The 18724-nt window shown below is 37.5% G+C and overlaps 1 protein-coding gene across 2 annotated transcripts in view; it reads left to right on the top strand.

Moving 5' to 3' along the window:
• LOC149779747 (uncharacterized) overlaps window positions 1–18724 on the top strand; it is a 69804-nt gene that overhangs the window by 3180 nt on the left and 47900 nt on the right. For both annotated transcript variants that reach the window (XM_089940608.1, XM_089940607.1), the window contains exons 2-4: window positions 1415–1519; window positions 8936–9280; window positions 17616–17723. In XM_089940608.1, coding sequence (XP_089796734.1) covers window positions 1415–1519; window positions 8936–9280; window positions 17616–17723 — 558 coding nt within the window. The remainder of the gene's footprint in view (window positions 1–1414; window positions 1520–8935; window positions 9281–17615; window positions 17724–18724) is intronic.

The following is an 18724-nucleotide window of genomic DNA, read 5'->3' as shown; positions in this document are numbered from 1 at the left end:
TCTTTACAGAAACTCCAGTTGTCTACCATGTACAATCCCTAGACTTTGTTACCAATTTAATTTCTTTACAGAAACTCCAGTTGTCTACCATGTACAATCCCTAGACTTTGTTACCAATTTAATTTCTTTACAGAAACTCCAGTTGTCTACCATGTACAATCCCTAGACTTTGTTACCAATTTAATTTCTTTACAGTATCTCCAGTTGTCTACCATGTACAATCCCTAGACTTTGTTACCAATATAATTTCTTTACAGTAACTCCATTTGTCTACCATGTACAATCCCTAAACTTTGTAGATGGCTTGCATGGGACAAGACAAGAATCGTTTGGTTTTGAGATTATACATTTAAAGGGCAAAGTTTGTTTGACTGGAAAATGAAACATGTTACTGGGCAGTAACTCAAGTTCACCACTGAAGAAAACCCTGTTGATTTTTGGAGTCAGAAGGGCAGAGGACAGGCAGGGCTTTCTAACTTCTCTTGCCCGATGCCTGGGAAAGTTTGAATTCGGTTCAGACAAGCTCAAGCTTGCAAGATACTTTCCCATGGGCCTTCAAACAATTTTGAGAGAGGAGCATGATCAGTTGATGTTCTGCAAGTTGTATACAATACTCTGAACTTGACAGAGTAAATATGTCAGCATCTTTATCTAGCATATATATTTACTGCATTCTTTTACATAACTGTCTGCAGTTTCTTTTATCTGTTGATTCCTAATTTCAGCCAATATGCTGAAATTGTAAGATATAATCAACAAAGACATGTCTTACAAATTGAATCTTGTCAGGTTTCATTAAGCCTAACTGGTTGATTGTGGGTTCATTAAGCATAGCTGGTAGTATGGGGGGTGGTGGTCATTAAGCCTCACTGTTAGTATAGGGGAAAATGTTGAGCTTTAATCATTTTTGTTACTGTAAGCGATGTAGACATTTATTAATATTAATTAATATTGTATCTTTAATTAAACTACTTGACGGGGAACCCAAGTGGCCGAGTGGTCTAAAGCGCTCACCGTTACAGATCACTGCCATCTCACCTCTCCCTGCGTGGGTTTGAGTCCAAGGCTCGGCTAGCGTGGGTACGTGGGAAAGCCTGCCAGTAGCTTATCATGGGTCTGTGGGTTTTCCAGGGTTCTTCCTCAACCAGTTATACTGGCCGCCATGTATAGCCTATCTTGTGCTGAAAAATGGCGTTAAACTCTAGAACAACAACAACAAACTCCTTGACCAAACTGGGGGAACTGTTATTAAGTGCAGTAAGTTCATAAAGAAAATTCTCTGAAAGGGCATGTTTTGAAATTTTACTATTCAACAGAATGCCAGGTATTAAAAAGATTAAACTATTTTTAGGCATTAAAAGTTTTTAATCATATATGCAACTTTTCTGTATTCATTAGCTTTTTGATTTTACAGATGGTCAAGCAGTATCTGGTGCCCTGCTATGAAGAGATGTTTGATATTATCCACAGAGCCCACCTCAGCATAAATCATCAAGGCATATCGGGGACTTTCAGAAAGGTGAAATAAGAATAATGAAATCTTTCAGTTTTAACCTGCCTAGCTGTAAGGCTCCAGCAGTTACGCATATAAATGACTTTACTGTAAATGTTTACAATTTTTTTAACCACATAAATGAACATGATGGTCTTTTGAGAGATTGCAGATGCTAGATTCACATGAATTTCTCAAAATCACACAGAAATATCAACTGAATGCTAACAAATCATGCATACTATTTTGGGCCCACCCCATAGGTAAATGCTTCCTTTGTAAAATTGCCCCATTTCTAAAACGTCCAACATGATGTCTGTATGTCTATTTGTTTCCGATTTAATTTCTACACAATAGTTTGAGTTACTAAACTTTGTGGCTGGCTTTTACTTTATATAAGGAAGAATTTTATTGATATTGGTTCCAAACGTCAAGGTCACTGTGTCTGAAAGAAGAAAATATTAAATCTTCATCATCAATAGTTAATAAAAAATTGCAATAGCTTGCCCTTGGACAAAGGAAGAACCCTATTGATTTCAGGATCAAAAGTTCATTGGTTAAAATCACTGACTGAAAGAAGAAAAATGGTTTCTTCACAATGACTTGAGTTCTCTATCATCAATAGTTACCAGACTTAGTGTGTAGATTGCACATGGAATAAGGAAGAAGCTTATTGATTTCAAGGTCAAAGGTTAAGGTCACTATGACTGAAAGAAGCAAAGTGGTTTCTGCACAGATATTTCAGTTATGAACATGCCGACTATTAAAAATTGGATTGGTGTATAATATGTTGACAGTACACTTGTCTTCAAATTGGGGTGGGGGTGGGATTTTATTTCTAGAATAAGTCCTGGAACATGTATCTGGTTCATCTGGTATTAACCAATGCATATGTCCAGGCAGTGTGTCAGGTTGTATTTTCATTGTGTACGTATATATAGCAGTATGAAACAATATTACGGTGCAAGTTGAGCAAGGTATGCTATGATAATGGACTACATATTAATAGCTGTCAACTGTAAGCTTAATATGCACTTTGGAAGAAAAGTTGAGTTTTGAGTAAGTTTGATTTAAATAGCATCATTTTTTATTATTGTATTTTGTTATTGGTTATATAGCAGGGAAATTTTTTAATTAACATCTACTGCGTTATCTGTCGATCTTAATGATTGGTTAACTGGGTATCTGATCAAAGAGAAATTGTATATTAAATGTGTACAGACGGGAACTGCTTTGTTGTAGGTTGACACTGGTATGAACAGTATGCAAAACTATGTTTTTCAGTGGTCGAATTGTTTAAGTTGGAAGTGCATTTGGCAAGTCAAATCCATTTAAAGGGGTACATTTTGGAAAAATAAATAAGCCCAACTGGATGAACGGACGGACATTTTGAATCCATTTATATGATAAATCCATGAATTCAATTAGAGGTCAAATACTGGTATAAAAATAATTCAGAATGGTCCAATTCAAAACTATACCAGAATATGCCAATTCCACAGTCTTACAAAATAATCAACGAAAGATAAGTCCATGTTTTTAATTCACAGTATCCTATAAATGTCAACAACTGATGTCATCAGGTGCTAAATCACTACCTACTGTCATCTCGTGCTAAGTCACTACCTAATGTAATCTGGTGCTAAGTCACTACCTAATGTAATCTGGTGCTAAGTCACTACCTAATGTCATCTGGTGCTAAGTCACTATCTAATGTCATCAGGTGCTAAGGCACTACCTAATGGCATCATGTGCTAAGTCACTACCTAATGCAATCTGGTTCTAAGTCACTACCTAATGTCATCAGGTGCTAAGTCACTACCTAATGTAATCTGGTGCTTAGTCACTACCTAATGTCATCTGGTGCTAAGTCCAAGAATTGTCTGATTAAAGTTCAGAAATCCTCCATCGTTGTTTAGTAGACTGTCATGGTTTAGTGATTGTAAATATAATCCAACTCCGTTTCCTTGGCCTTACTGTCATATGTGGGCACTTAAGTAGAGACCAGGCTTAGGCTCTCCACTATATACAGTTTTAGTCAGAGCTAACACAATTTTCAGCAATCATTTTCGACAGGGTCCAAGTCAGTCAAACTACAGCACATTTTTAAGAGCTTAGTCGCCCAGTTAGAGGTTGGTAGAACAGTTCAGCTACACACCATCAGTTTCACTACCAGCAGTTAACCGGCACAAGAATGATGGAAGCAGTACATACAGCCTACTCAGACGGCCAGTCCACCTTTGTCAATATGTACTGTAGTGAGGTTGTATCTTGTAAAAGCATGGTTTGTTTGAACCATTTGGAATGATAGTTCTGCCAGATAGATACATGCATGTATCCAAATTGCAATAGGCATGACACTTTGGTCGCACAGAGCTATAACATACAGACATTGATCATCCACACAGCTGAAGAAAGAGACATTGTCAGCATTATCTCAAAGATCAAGTTGGCCACAGGGTTTCATTCCCAGTTGACCTGTTCTTCCATTGCTGCCTGTGTAGCAAAGGTTGGTGTGCATGAAATATGCATGTTGGATTTGCAAGCTGCCCAGATTTGAATACCAGCTCCTGGCCAACAGCTATGGCTTCTGCTGTGTCATCTTCACATAGGGCTTCTCTGGCATGCTCAACTGCTGTCTGCGTGGGTTTGAGTCCAAGGCTCGGCTAACGTTGGTACGTGGGAAAGCCTGCCGGTAGCTTCTTGTGGGTCGGTGGTTCTTCCCTGGATTTTCCAGGGTTCTTCCTCCACCAGTTATACTGGCCGCCATGTATAGCCTATCTTGTGCTGAAAAATGGCATTAAACCCTAGAACAACAACAACAACAGCATGCTCAATTGGCCAACCCCTGTTGAGCTTCTTGTGGTCTAATAGGGTATGCAAGGAGACAGTATACGTCCAATGCAATACAAACTGAGCAGCCTGTGATCCTTGCCAACAAGCTATGGGAATTGATACATTTATGCAAATAACAGATGAAGACTGCACAATATATGCTAATCATTGCAATAATTTGCCTCAAACATTGAGGCATGCAAGGGCTTGAAGACCACCTTGACAATTTTGCTGGTTTCACAACAAACATCTGCTCAAGATTTTTGAGCGCTATAATTGAGGCTTTGCTTACATAAAGTCTTTCTTTGTACTGGTTCAGCTTGGATGTTGAAACAGTACATTTTTTTTGTACCAAGGCTGCCTACTTTGAGGAACAGTTGTGGAACAGATCCTTTGTATTGTACAGTCGCTCACAAAGAAGTGGGAGAACCTAACCAAAGAGCATGACCATTGCTTTGTACTTGCAGGCAAGCCACAATCTACATTGTCCTGCACAATGAAAGTGTGAAAATGACAACTGCTTGGTAAAGGCTGTATTGTGTGCAATCTCTAAGATTGTATTCCCAGTCTGCTTTATTTTTGTACAGACATACTGCAGTCTGAAGATGTCATAGGCCTGGGATCCCTAAAAATAAAGGGCCAGCCTTTGCCACATTCCTTGTGGCAAGTAAGCATCCTGCACAGCTACATACAGAAGTACCATCTACTAAGCCTCTCCCAGATATGCCTTATGTTTTCTTGGTCTGGCACACCATAATAGCCCACTCTGTTAGTATCAAAGTGCACCATTCGTCACTGGAGCAGGTTGAGACAGAACTTTGCATAAAATTCTCCTGAAAAATTTGTCATAGATCCTTAGTCAACAATTACAAATCTGTTCTTATTTTATCACAGTATTTCATTCATCTGGATATGAACCTTGCATGAGTCTATGTCTCTCATTGGCAGTATTTTTTATCTGTTCAGGGAGTATAATTTAATGCTGGGAATTTCTTTACCTCTTGGATCTTCATGATGTAGTCACTGATCTCATTTTGGGCTGCCTGTTCATGAGACCTCTTCAGATGATCCTTCAATTTCAATGCAGGGACTGAAAAATCTCTCAAATCCAGTTGTCCACTAAGGCAAGCACTACGATCATTCTATTTCAATGCAGGGATTGAAAAATCTCTCAAATCCACTTGTCCACTCCGGCAAGCACTACAGATGATCCTTCCATCCCAATGCAGGGATTGAAAAAATCTCTGAAAATCCACTTGTCCACTAAGGCAAGCACTACAGATGATCATTCCATTCCAATGCAGGGATTGAAAAAATCTATAAAAATCCACTTGTCCACTAAGGCAAGCACTACAGATGATCCTTCCATCCCAATGCAGGGATTGAAAAAATCTCTGAAAATCCACTTGTCCACTAAGGCAAGCACTACAGATGGTCATTCCATCCCAATGCAGGAATTGAAAAATCTATTTAAAAAATCCACTTGTCAACTAAGGCAAGCACTACAGATGATCCTTCCATCCCAATGCAGGGGTTGAAAAATCTCTAAAAATCCACTTGTCCACTAAGGCAAGCACTACAGATGATCATTCCATCCCAATGCAAGGGTTGAAAATCTCAAAAAATCCACTTGTCCCCTAAGGCAAGCACTACAGATGATCCTTCCATTCCAATGCAGGGGTTGAAAAATCTCTAAAATCGACTTGTCCACTAAGGCAAGCACTACAGATGATCCTTCCATTCCAATGCAGGGGTTGAAAAATCTCTCAAATCCACTTGTCCACTCCGGCAAGCACTACAGATGATCCTTCCATTCCAATGCAGGGGTTGAAAAATCTCTAAAAATCCACTTGTCCACTAAGGCAAGCACTACAGATGATCCTTCCATTCCAATGCAGGGGTTGAAAAATCTCTAAAAATCCACTTGTCCACTAAGGCAAGCACTACAGATGATCCTTCCATTCCAATGCAGGGGTTGAAAAATCTCTAAATATCCACTTGTCCACTCCGGCAAGCACTACAGATGATCATTCCATTCCAATGCAGGGGTTGAAAAATCTCTCAAATCCACTTGTCCACTAAGGCAAGTAGTACAGATGATCATTCGATTCCAATGCAGGTATTGAAAAATATCTTAAAAAATACACTTATCCACTCAGGCAAGTACTACAAATTTATGCTCACTGAGAATTCTCTTTTAAATGCAGCTTGTGTAATGTTACCTTCTTCTGTGGCCTTTCTAGCACCAGTTGTTAACTTAATCACCAAGAATACTTATATAAGTAGCTATTATAAACATATAAGAGTTGACGTTGTTAATTTATTCTCTGACACTTCTGATTCAGCTATTATCTTATTCATTAGCCCATTTTATACCAGTTGTAAGCAATTACAAATAGATACCAGTCTGTCCTTCCACTGATAGGCATTTATTAATATTGAAGAGTGAGAGCAAAGTGCTTGTACAAATATGATCAGAACAAATGGTACACAAAAATCTGGTTTAAAATGTGGTAAACAAAGTCAGCAGTATTCTACACACTCATTTTGGGGGGTAAATGAAACAGCATTTGCCCTGAATTGGCACTCACCCAATCAGATAAGTGATTGGAAAGTTCATTAGGCAACAGGAAATGTTCACCCACTGCTTCAAGTTGGGCATGTGAATTTTCAACCCCAGCAGAGATGGCCAAAACATTACCCGGTATGAGAAATGAACAAAGTGTTGAACTACATGATGTCTCATCTCAATAAACGGAGGACTGTTCATTGCCTGTGGCAGGTTTATCATTTTAGGATAAACCACTATAAAGCACAAGCGACATGGATGCCAAACTGGCTTGGGTGACCACTTCCTGCATGTTTGGCTCATATAATACAGGTCCTCAGAAACAAAATCAGAACAGGCGGTGGACAGAACTGTCCTGGCAGAAAGATGACCACCACTGATGATGGTCATTGGAAAGCTTTTCTTGCATTGGTGTGAGTAGAGAGCTGTAAGAGTCATGGTACCACAAAGCAAAGTTTTAAATAATGCTGTTCTAAAGGTAGTTTGTTCCAAGCACAGTCATTCCTCAGTCTTGGATTCATCATCATAAGGAAGCACATGGACCAGCAGGAAGACCATCTAGTTAATTTTGACTCATCTCCACAGAAGATCTTGCTCCTTTGTCTGCAATATAATCTCTCATATGTTCTGTGATGGTGAAGTATATCATCCTTTTAAAAGTGCATATCTCTTTTCCTTGAATCTAATATAATTACAAACAAAAATAGTAGGTAGCATTGTCAGATGTCATTACATACACACATTCCTATGTGGTCACATGCACTTTACCACAACTACACAGACATTAAAAAACATAACACCAATTTTCTGTCTTTAAAATCCATTGGATGGTGGAATATGGTCTTAATTAGATTCATTAGTTCACTAGGAAGGTTTGAAGATAATGTTGGTGTTATTTGTTCACGCTTATGCAAAGATCTTGTATTTTTTCTTATTATAGAAATTGATCTTTCTGCATTACTTCGGTGTGAAAGTGTGTCAAACATGCAACTACCACCCTAGTTAGAATATCAAATCTTGGATTTATGTTGATATTACAGAAAAATGGTTATCTACCTGTGCAGGTAAAGCTAGTATATGTCAGTAGCTCATATGGGGTGATTGTAAGCGCCCTATTGATAGTTTTACTTGAGTTTGTTTACTATTTATTTACTACAGGTTATGGGTATAAATATCTATCTTTTTATGCAGCTAAGATTAATGAAAATTGTGGGGTTTTTTAAGTGTCTGGGTGTTTGGGAATAAAAATAGTGTTTTTTGTGTGTAACACATCATATTATGGCATGTATGCATGTCAGTCAAAACTGTCTATTTGTTCTCTTGTGATGGCTCCTGCTTTTATTGCTAAGAACGGGCTTTACTTATGGAAAATTGATTTTTGTCTTGAAACTGCTGTCTTCTTTGGACCCTTTGTCCCAATGGTGATTGCAGGACCCCATAACAGCACTGAAATGGTATCTGATATATACTGTGCTAATCAGAAAAAGGAGGTCTTGTCTGTTCTTACCATTCCAAGAAGGAATGGACATTATCTCCACTGTGCTATGTCATCATATATCCGTAATAGAGTGCACACCTTCCCAGACCATCTCCACAATTAGATTCCTGGAATGGTGCGCATATCTGCTTCAGTAGAACTGAAGATTAAAAGTATAGTTTGCCAAGCCTTCAAATGAATGGGAGACCGCCCTCATCTAACTTCTGCCTTGGCCTGCAGATAACCTTTTAGCATTTTGGTGCAAAAACAAGCCAGAAGATATGAAGATCTTTTCTGGCTTGGATGGACTGGACTTTTTAGGCATTAGTTGCTCTACCAATATATTGTATTGCAGTAATTTTCATCAAGAAACATTTTACTCCAAAAGTTGGTTTCTCAGACTATGTTTTGCAGTCCAGTCAGACTTCCATTGATAGTGTTCTTGCTGTCCAGATGCACTGTTTCTACAAAATTTTCACCTAACAGACAAAAGATGCCCTTGGTCTTTGGTCCTTCATGATTTGCAGCATTCTTTTCTAATAAAGACAGTATTTTCTTTCAGGTTATGGAAAAATACAGCTATGTCCCACGTGTAATAGTAGAAAAATACATTAAAATGTGTGATATTTGTCTGGAAAAACATCCCTCCCTCACTCCGGTACTGAGTAAGAAAGTTCGCCTGTGTGAACCCAAGTCCATAGAGGACAGTAAAGAAAGCTCATCAGAAGGTGAACCAACTTCAGGAAAGACTAGTCGAAAACGCCCTTTGGACCCTGATTCTATTCTGGTGGAAAATTTGCCAAAGAAGAAAATATCCACTTCTCTAAGCATCCAGAAAAGTCTGAGGGCATGGACGCAGGATATAGATGGAGCAGGGGAGCAGTTGAAGGATGAAGTGCTGCATCAGGTAAAGTAACACCTGCTGTAGTAATATCAGGGTTCCTCATTACACAAAAACTGGTTTCAAAACACATTTCAATTATTTGGCATGGATCAGCTGTGTGTGTTGAATTTCATGCCAAGAAGACATGACAAGATTGTTAGACTTTGTAATTGCACACAATTATATAAAAAATATATAAAATGGACTAAAAGAGAGAAATTGTTTGGGCAGGAATTTCAAAGTCTACTATTTTCTTATCATAGGATACATATTTTGTGTTAGTGACTGCAAAAATTGCCAGATCGGGTCATTTGTTTCAGATTTTGATTTATTCAATTTAAACCACAAAATTTTGCAATAAGATGATTCAGGATTACTCCCTTACCTCTGAATTAGATGGCAAAGTCATTGCCAGCTGTTAGTGTAACATAGATCGGAAAGTAAGGTAACTCAGAGAGGATGAAAATATTAATGAAAACACCGATAAATGATAGATGAAGACTGAAGTTGACTAGAGTTAAATAACAACAAGATCCGGAATGGAAAATAAAAGTACTGCCCTTTACTGGTAAACCAAAGGATTGAATATGCCAATAATCTTCATGGGACCAAATTTGGTGGACGATTGGAGAATTCTATTTACTGCACATATATTCCCACACTAATAAAAGACTGGATAATAATGCAGAGGCATGAATACAAAAATTGTTGAATAGCCACTTTATAAATTTAATATGAGATCAAGGCTTTACAAATCTACTTGCCTAATAAATATAACGTGAATTATTAAAAATATTCATTTATTTATTTCACCATTTTTTGTGCTTGTGATACTTTGGGACAAGTTCAGATTTGTAAAGCCTCTGTGATAGTATAGTACAACTAAGAATGAATACAAATTTGTAAAGCCTTTGTGATAGTATAGTACAACCAAGAAGGTATACAAATTTATAAAGCCTTTGTGATAGTATAATACAACCAAGAATGAATACAAATTTGTAAAGCCTTTGTGATAGTATAGTACAACCAAGAAGGTATACAAATTTATAAAGCCTTTGTGATAGTATAATACAACCAAGAAGGTATACAAATTTATAAAGCCTTTGTGATAGTATAGTACAACCAAGAAGGTATACAAATTTATAAAGCCTTTGTGATAGTATAATACAACCAAGAAGGTATACAAATTTGGTCAATATTTATTGGCAGTCAGATTAAAACAAGGCTTTAGTTTTTTTAAATCCAAATTGAGGTTAATGTTATGTTCATAGAAACACATCAGTTGTTGCATTCTACAAGTGAGATGTTGTGGTATAAATTGGAATCACCAAAAAATACTTATTCATTAAATAGTACAACACGGTATATGTTAAGTGAGGTTTTGGAGAAATGGCAGGTTAATTCTACCATTGAGAGCTAACTTTTCAGTTTGCCCTTAAATTTTGTTAGTGTTTATTCATTTCAGTTCATTTATTAATTGGGTTAAGAATTCTTATAATATTTAAGTTTACCGTTTATACTTATCCCACTGTAACATTTCATAGCTTGGTGACAGTTCATAATAATCCTGACTTAATGATTGTTAATTCAGTTCTTTAGCTCATCTGGCCTTAAGCCCATGTAAATTTATGGTATGACCCTTAGTCACTATCTGGCGATAAGTCCATGTAAGTATATGGTACAACCTGATGTCGGCATCTGGCCATAAGCCCATGTAAATTTATGGTACAACCTGGTGTTAGCATCTGGCCTTAAGCCCATGTAAATTTATGGTACAACCTGATGTCGGCATCTGGCAATAAGTCCATGTAAGTATATGGTACAACCTGATGTCGGCATCTGGCCATAAGCCCATGTAAATTTATGGTATGACCCGATGTCAGCATCTGTCCTTAAGCACATGTAAATTTATGGTACAACCTGATGTCGGCATCTGGCCATAAGCCCATGTAAATTTATGGTACGACCTGATGTCAGCATCTGTCCTTAAGCCCATGTAAATTTATGGTACAACTTGGTGTCAGCATCTGGCCTTAAGCCCATGTAAATTTATGGTACAACCTGATGTCGGCATCTGGCCTTAAGCCCATGTAAATTTATGGTACAACCTGGTGTCAGCATCTGGCCTTAAGCCCATGTAAACTTATGGTATGATATGCTATTAGCATCTGGTCATAAGCCCATGTAAAATTATGGAATGACCCAATGTCAGCATCTGACCATACCCCAAGTAAACTTATGGGATGACCCAATGTCAGCATGCAACATCTGGCCACAGTTACTATTTTCTTTTTCTCAAAAACTGCCAGACCAGTTTCAGCCAAAATAATATGGTACAGAGGTTCATGGCATATGGGTCATTCAGGTTGTACAAAGAAAACTGATCTGCCATCAGATGCAGCCATCATTCCTAAAAAGAAAAGCCTTTAAACTACTACTTCTTCAAAACCACCAAACAGATTTATGCTAAAATTTGACAAAACATTTTGGCATCAAGACCTTCCAAGTTTATGGAAAAAATTTCAATTCAGTATCAAAATATATCTCCCATCTCTAAAAACAGAAAAACATTTAAAATAGTTTCTTCGTAAACACTGAACAGAATTTGATCAAGTTTGACAGAAAACATTACGGAATGAAGACTTTTCAAATTGACAGAAATTATGCCAATCTGTAATCATATATGGTTACAGTTACTAAAAATAGATTAGCCTTCAAATGACTTCTCTGAAAATGTAGAGTAGAATTTGACTGAAACATTCTTACATGAAGATCATTCATGTTTATGCAAATGATTCTGATCTGCCATCAAAATATGGCTGCTGTTTCAGAAAATAGATAAACCTTCAAACGCCTTTTTCTTCATATCACTGAAAAAGAATTTGACCAAACTGGACAATGTATCCTGGCACAAGGAACTTTCACATTTATGCAAATGGTGCTAATTTACGATAAAATCTTGCTGTTGTTTCTACAGCTAGGAAAGCTGTCGATAACTTGTGCTAAATGACCACGTAATAGAATTTGACAGAAAATGTAATGGCTTGAACACCTTTCCAATTTACCATGCACAAATGATGCTGTTCTGTCATGGCTGCTGTTTTTAGAAGTTGAAAATCATTTATGGAACAGTATGTTGAACAAAATTTGACCAACTTCAACACAATGCATTCTGGCATTGGGACTTTTAATAATCGCATATCTATATGGATGAAGATGGAGACACTAGAGAAACCATAAAATGTAAAATCAGCAGCATTGAAGAGATTTAAACAGTAAACTTCCTACTGATCCAGATTTCTTGGCTAATTGCATTTAGCAATCTTAGGCCCATTTAGATCTGCTTTATTTGGGACTCTTATTTTTCCCAGGTTTATAGTAGAGGACTCCAGCTTTAAGAAGCCTAATGAGAGCCCAGCTGTGTAACACATATCAGTTATCAGTACTATGAGATTATAGCCCAGACGTGTGAAAAGAATAAAGTCCCCCCCCACTCCATTTTCTCTCTAGTTTTCATTCAGTGGGTGCATTTGTTTAGAATTGATCTATATGGACTTGATATTACAGATTGATTACATTAGCATGTTCATCAGGTTTTATCATGATTTTTATTCGCAAGCTTACAATGAAACACAGCAGTAATGTGATACAGTCCAGGTGTTCTTAGGTACTACATGTGTAATGTCCTTTAACACATTTTACACTGTTAAAACTAGATACATGATACTTGGCTTAATGATAGACATATAGGTATCAATTGTGTAAACACTTTTGGAAATTTGATTTCATCACTGACAATGGGCTTAGGGGTTGGGGTGAATTTACATAAATTTAGAATAACACCTCACTTGTTTGTCTTACGTTTATAAGAACTGACATGTGTGATCTGTGGCTCATTTATCAGAACATGTCAGGGTCAAAACTTCCAAAAGACTTAGCCCCAGGTCACAACCAGAGATTTGGAAAATTTGCTGACTGTTGTCAGGCATTCAATTCATCTGAGGCAGTTGTAGACATTTCTACATACCCCCACCCCACACTTTTTATCATACCTTGGTAAACATAACACACACACAGACATATATATATATATGCAAACATCGGCTGCATAGCACTTAAATATACATGGGTCAGGTGACATTGTACTGACATGATACACAAAATGTACAAAGATATTTGGAACAGAACTGTTTAAGTTACAGGGGCAGAGCAGTTTGCTGTTACGTTAAAAATGAATACTTGTGATTCCACTTTACTGATTCAGCTGTGAGGTCGACCCCATAACTTCGTTGAGGCAGATAGATAGTTTAGCAATACAGTGTATTGTACCATTTACTGTTACCACAAGGCTGCTCATGTTGTAATTTGCATATTACATGAAAGATACCAGTACATGAGTTCAGTTAAAACAGTTGTTAGTAAATCAGAAATTTATTTAATCTGTCCCAAAAATCAGCTCTGTCAGACATGTTCCACATATATGACCAGTTCTGGAGGCCTTGTCACACATAGGAACTTTAAATATCCACACCATGGCTATACATACTATATGCTTACTGGGCATGAAGAAAAATGTATGCATGCAACTGACATCGTCGCCAGGGTCCATCATTGCTCCTCCCTTCCCCTCCTCCCCATGGAACTAGCTCCTGGTTAATTACTTTTGAAACTGTTGAGATTCTTACCCCTTAGTGTGCATGACAAGGGGAATGGTAATTTTCAGCAGCTAACTCAGCCCCTGAATCAATTCTTTCACTCACATACTCGGCCATGAGTTGGGGATTTAGGTCAATACAGGCAGACAAAGGAATATCTCTTGGTGCTTCAATGACTTTTTTACCTTAGGCGTGTAGTCAGTATGCCTTGCAGCTTTCAGTGTACAGTCCTTTGGCTTTCTCTGTTGATCCATTATATTGATTATTGAATCATTGCATTAAAAGTGGGTCATTATCAGTTTTTTAGTAGTCTTTCTGGAACGATTGTTTATCATTATGTGGATACTTTGTGGTATGTATGATGCTTATTCCAAAAGTAGGTCACTGTGACCTAAATTCACGATCCACTGACTTTTCACAAAGTTGTTTCCTTCGAATCGGTGTCCAGCTCATTATTGACTGTACCGTTACATGTTTCATTGAGTTGTAATCATGTAAATCCCATATTAGAGAGTGCTTTGTTTACCCACTTCATCTGCTTCTAAATTTGCTTATTTGATGAATACAAAATGCCTTGTTGATTGTGCCCTAAAAGACTGACTGCTGTTTATAGGGTTGTACGATGCTAAACCTTTATTACACTGGTCAACAGTGAAATCATTACTGACTTGAAAAGGCCCTAATCTGTAGTATTTTGGTGTGCCGAACACGAATATAACCGTGAAAAATTTGTATTGGCTCTCGTTTTGAAGATATTCATATACCTCATTTTCTATGTTTCACTGTGTAAATTTCTCCAGTAGGACTGCAGCAACATCCGGAATAATGATGTAACATTGCATAATACCATCATGCTCACATCATCCACAGTTGATTGCATCATTTTCTGATGCAGTGCAATACTAATGCCATGCGGCTGCTGAAGTAAGTTGACGTCAGCAGTGTACTATACATGTGTAGGCCTATTATACTAATGCCAGGCGGCTGCTGAAGCTGACGTAAGCAGTGTACTATATAAAGCCCAATCAGATAGGTTCAGCATTTAAAATATTTTAGACGTTGTGCGAGACAGTTCAAGCTACTGTTACATAAAACTTATTATTTTATCCATTTACGTACAATAAAGAACAGTAATGCCTCGAAAGTGTGTTAATACCGCGGACAATTTTTGCTATATTTGTGGGGAAGTGACATTTGCCAACCAGAAGAAAAGTATCAATTCTCAAGTGAAGAAGGCATATCATCTTTACTTCGGATGCAAGGTTGGTGACCAAGACAAGCCTTGGGCTCCGCATATATGCTGTGCTACATGTACAACACAGCTTTCACAGTGGTTGAATTGCAAAAGGTCATCAATGCCGTTTGCAGTCCCAATGGTGTGGAGAGAGCCAAGCAACCACCTAAATGACTGTTACTTCTGCTTGGTTCCTCCTCTTTCCGGCGGAATAACGAAGCGAAAGAAGTCGAGAATAGTCTACCCAAACATTCCGTCTGCATTGAGACCAGTTCCACATGGTGAGGGACTTCCTATTCCAGAACCTCCAGCAGAATATTCTCTTGATTCATCTGACGAAGACAAAGGTGAGTCGACCTGTTCTTCTCGTGGTCCATCAGCATGCAGTGATCCAGATTTTCACTGTGGTGCATCATCAACCCCACACAGAATAACACAGGAAGAACTAAATGACCTGATTCGTGATTTGGACTTATCAAAGAACAAGGCAGAATTGCTAGGATCAAGACTCCAACAATGGAATCTTCTAGAAGAAGATGTCACAATTACTGCATATCGAAAGCGCCACCAGCAATTGGAGCCTTTCTTCAGAAAGGAAAGTAATCTGATATTCTGTTCCGATATTGAGGGCCTCATGAATGCTTTAAAAATCACTCATGACCCACAAGAATGGAGACTATTTGTGGACTCTTCGAAACTGAGTCTCAAGGCTGTGCTTTTGCACAATGGAAACATTCTTCCATCTATTCCAGTAGCGTATGCTGTCCACATGAAAGAGACATACGATAACTTAAGGCAGCTACTGAATTCCATTGAGTATAACAAGTACAGCTGGCACCTCTGTGGTGATTTGAAGGTAGTTGCCCTTTTAATGGGACTGCAGCAAGGATATACAAAATACATGTGTTTCTTATGCGAGTGGGATAGCTGAGCAAGGGAAATGCACTACATGAGGAAGGAATGGACTCACAGGCAGAATGTAGCCATTGGAGAGAAGAATATCCAACACCCAGCTCTGGTTGAGGCTCAGAAAATCTTGCTACCACCCCTTCACATCAAACTAGGTTTGATGAAGAACTTCGTGATTGCCATTGACCGGACTTTGCCAGCATTCCGATACCTGCATGAAAAATTCCCTCGACTCAGCGAAGCAAAGATTAAAGAGGGAGTTTTTGTGGGTCCTCAGATTCGAGAGCTTTTCAAAGATGACCGGTTCAACAACTTGCTGGAAGGTGACGCGAAACAAGCATGGAATGCTTTTCGCCTAGTTTCTACAAACTTCCTCGGAAATGTTAGGGCAGAAAACTATAAGGAACTAGTAGAAGACATGTTGATGAAGTATAAGAAACTTGGCTGCAATATGTCTCTAAAGATTCACTTCCTTCATTCCCATTTGGTTTTCTTTCCTAGCAACTGTGGTATTGTTAGTGATGAACACGGCGAACGTTTTCATCAAGATATCGCAACAATGGAACAAAGATACCAGGGAAAATGGTCCACTACAATGCTGGCTGACTACTGCTGGACACTCCTCAGAGATGCTCCCGAACAGCTGTACAAGAGACAGGCGAAGAAATCTAAGATGTAGTCAATGACTTGATTTTTTATAGGTAGGCTATTACAGTTGACCTTTTACTATTGGAATGCATTTCGTTATGTAAACATTAATTTCTTGCAGATTACAAAAAAACTAGAGCCAATTTTGCAATTTGACTGTCATATTCGTGTTCAGCACATAAAAATTGATAAGAATTGACTAATTTTATTTCAGTAACATGACTTTTGTAAAAATTTGTTGTCCAGTAAAAGGTAAAAAGTACTTGCCAAGCAAACAAGGATTTTGATAGAAATATGAACAATATTGCATTCATGTCATGATATCACACATCCTTTAAATAAACAAAGTGTGAACAATTGATAAAACATAAGACAAGGGAAATTTAATCGAGGCTATTGGATAATGGCTTGTCAAACATCAGTTTTGAAGAAAAATGTTTGTTTCCTTTGCTGTTTTTCTTTTTACTTGAGTCATCATCACATTGATTTTCTCTCAGAAAGTACTTTGTCTCCATCACATAAACAAAAAACTTGTCTGATTTACAGATCCTTCACAGTATAATGTATATATGCAAGTTATACCATCTTCTGACAAACTCATGTTTGAAGTTTTCCATATGAGTGTAAATGTTATAAGCACTTTTAAAGGGAATACATAATTATAATAATTAGATATTAAAGGAAACATACCAAGCTTATATGAGGTTATTGTTTAAAAATTTAAAAATAAGTCACCAGAGCTCATTGTATTCAGAGCCCCTCCTTCCAAACTGATACTTTTCTGCTTTAGACTTGAGGACAAGATTGATTGATAATTTTGCATACAGTGGACTTCGAGTCTTTGAAACCTAGACTTCCTTTTACAAAATCATATAAAGCTTATCAATATTAACATAATATTGTATATTTACAGCTTGAAGGGATGATTGATGAATCAGGAGATTCCGGTATGGCTGAAGATGAAGTCCCCACGGAGCAAAGGTTTCCAGGACCAGATTCACTCATCCTGTCCATCAGACAGGTCTGACTATCTTCAAATCAACAAAACATAACACCCAAACAAATATTCATGAATGAAGACATACAAATGTGATACTTTCCAATGTAAAGCTTTCAGTAAGACTACAAGAACTGTCAAACTTGTGTGTTGGAGATGTTGACAACTTTATCTCATATGTAAACCCAGTTTAATTTACCACCAAAGTGGAAAATGTTAATAACTCTCTGTACATTTTAAAATTAATATTTCACAAGTTAATCTAATTTAGTGAGAATAAGAATTGATGTGCATGATTGCTTTGTCTCCATTTGTATTCTTGCCAGCAGTAAATATAGAAGAAGCCTTCAATCACATGTTGGGTTGATGTAATTTTGATAACCATTGATTTTACAGTTATCAAAGCAATTCATTAATTCCGCCAACTGTCAAGTTGAAAGGTTGTTTTTCCTTTATCATTACCTTTAACAAGCTCACCACTTGCTTTGTTTAGGGAACTACTTGATCACAAGTTATGGAGTGTTTCAGCTGTTTTATTAACAGCACCTTCACTTAAATCCATATTATCATGATTACATGGTCAGATGGTTGACTACTCAATCATCCATTCTGAGTACAGCTAAAATATTTTTTAGGTTATGTTCCAACTTGAATTTGTTAATTTTTCACAGGCTTTAAAAAAACTGAATTGTTGTCCAGAAATTTTGTGTACTGTTTAAAATTGTTGCAAATTTTGAAAATGTCGTATCTAGAAATTTGGATGGTTTGGTTAGTTTTAGTTAATTATTTTATGCGCAAAATATTATGCTAATGCAAGCACAAACCTGCATGGTGTGTGCTGTAGCTGTTTTGAAAATACTGCATGTTGTGAGACTTCTTGACTTGAAATTTTGGCAATACATTGTCTGCCCCTGTATTTATCCATCACAGCTTGGGTGAGTTTTGTGTTTAAGTAATTTCAGGTAGTGTGCTTGATGAGCTCAATTCTTGTTTCATCGATAGTTCTTGTGTTCTTGCATCTCTTG

The sequence above is a fragment of the Sinohyriopsis cumingii genome, chromosome 17 (assembly GCF_028554795.1).
Source record: "Sinohyriopsis cumingii isolate HCF-2022 chromosome 17, ASM2855479v2, whole genome shotgun sequence".
Lineage (NCBI taxonomy): Eukaryota > Metazoa > Mollusca > Bivalvia > Unionida > Unionidae > Sinohyriopsis > Sinohyriopsis cumingii.
Note: the sequence above shows the minus strand (reverse complement) of the source record. Positions and strands in the feature narration are given on the sequence as shown.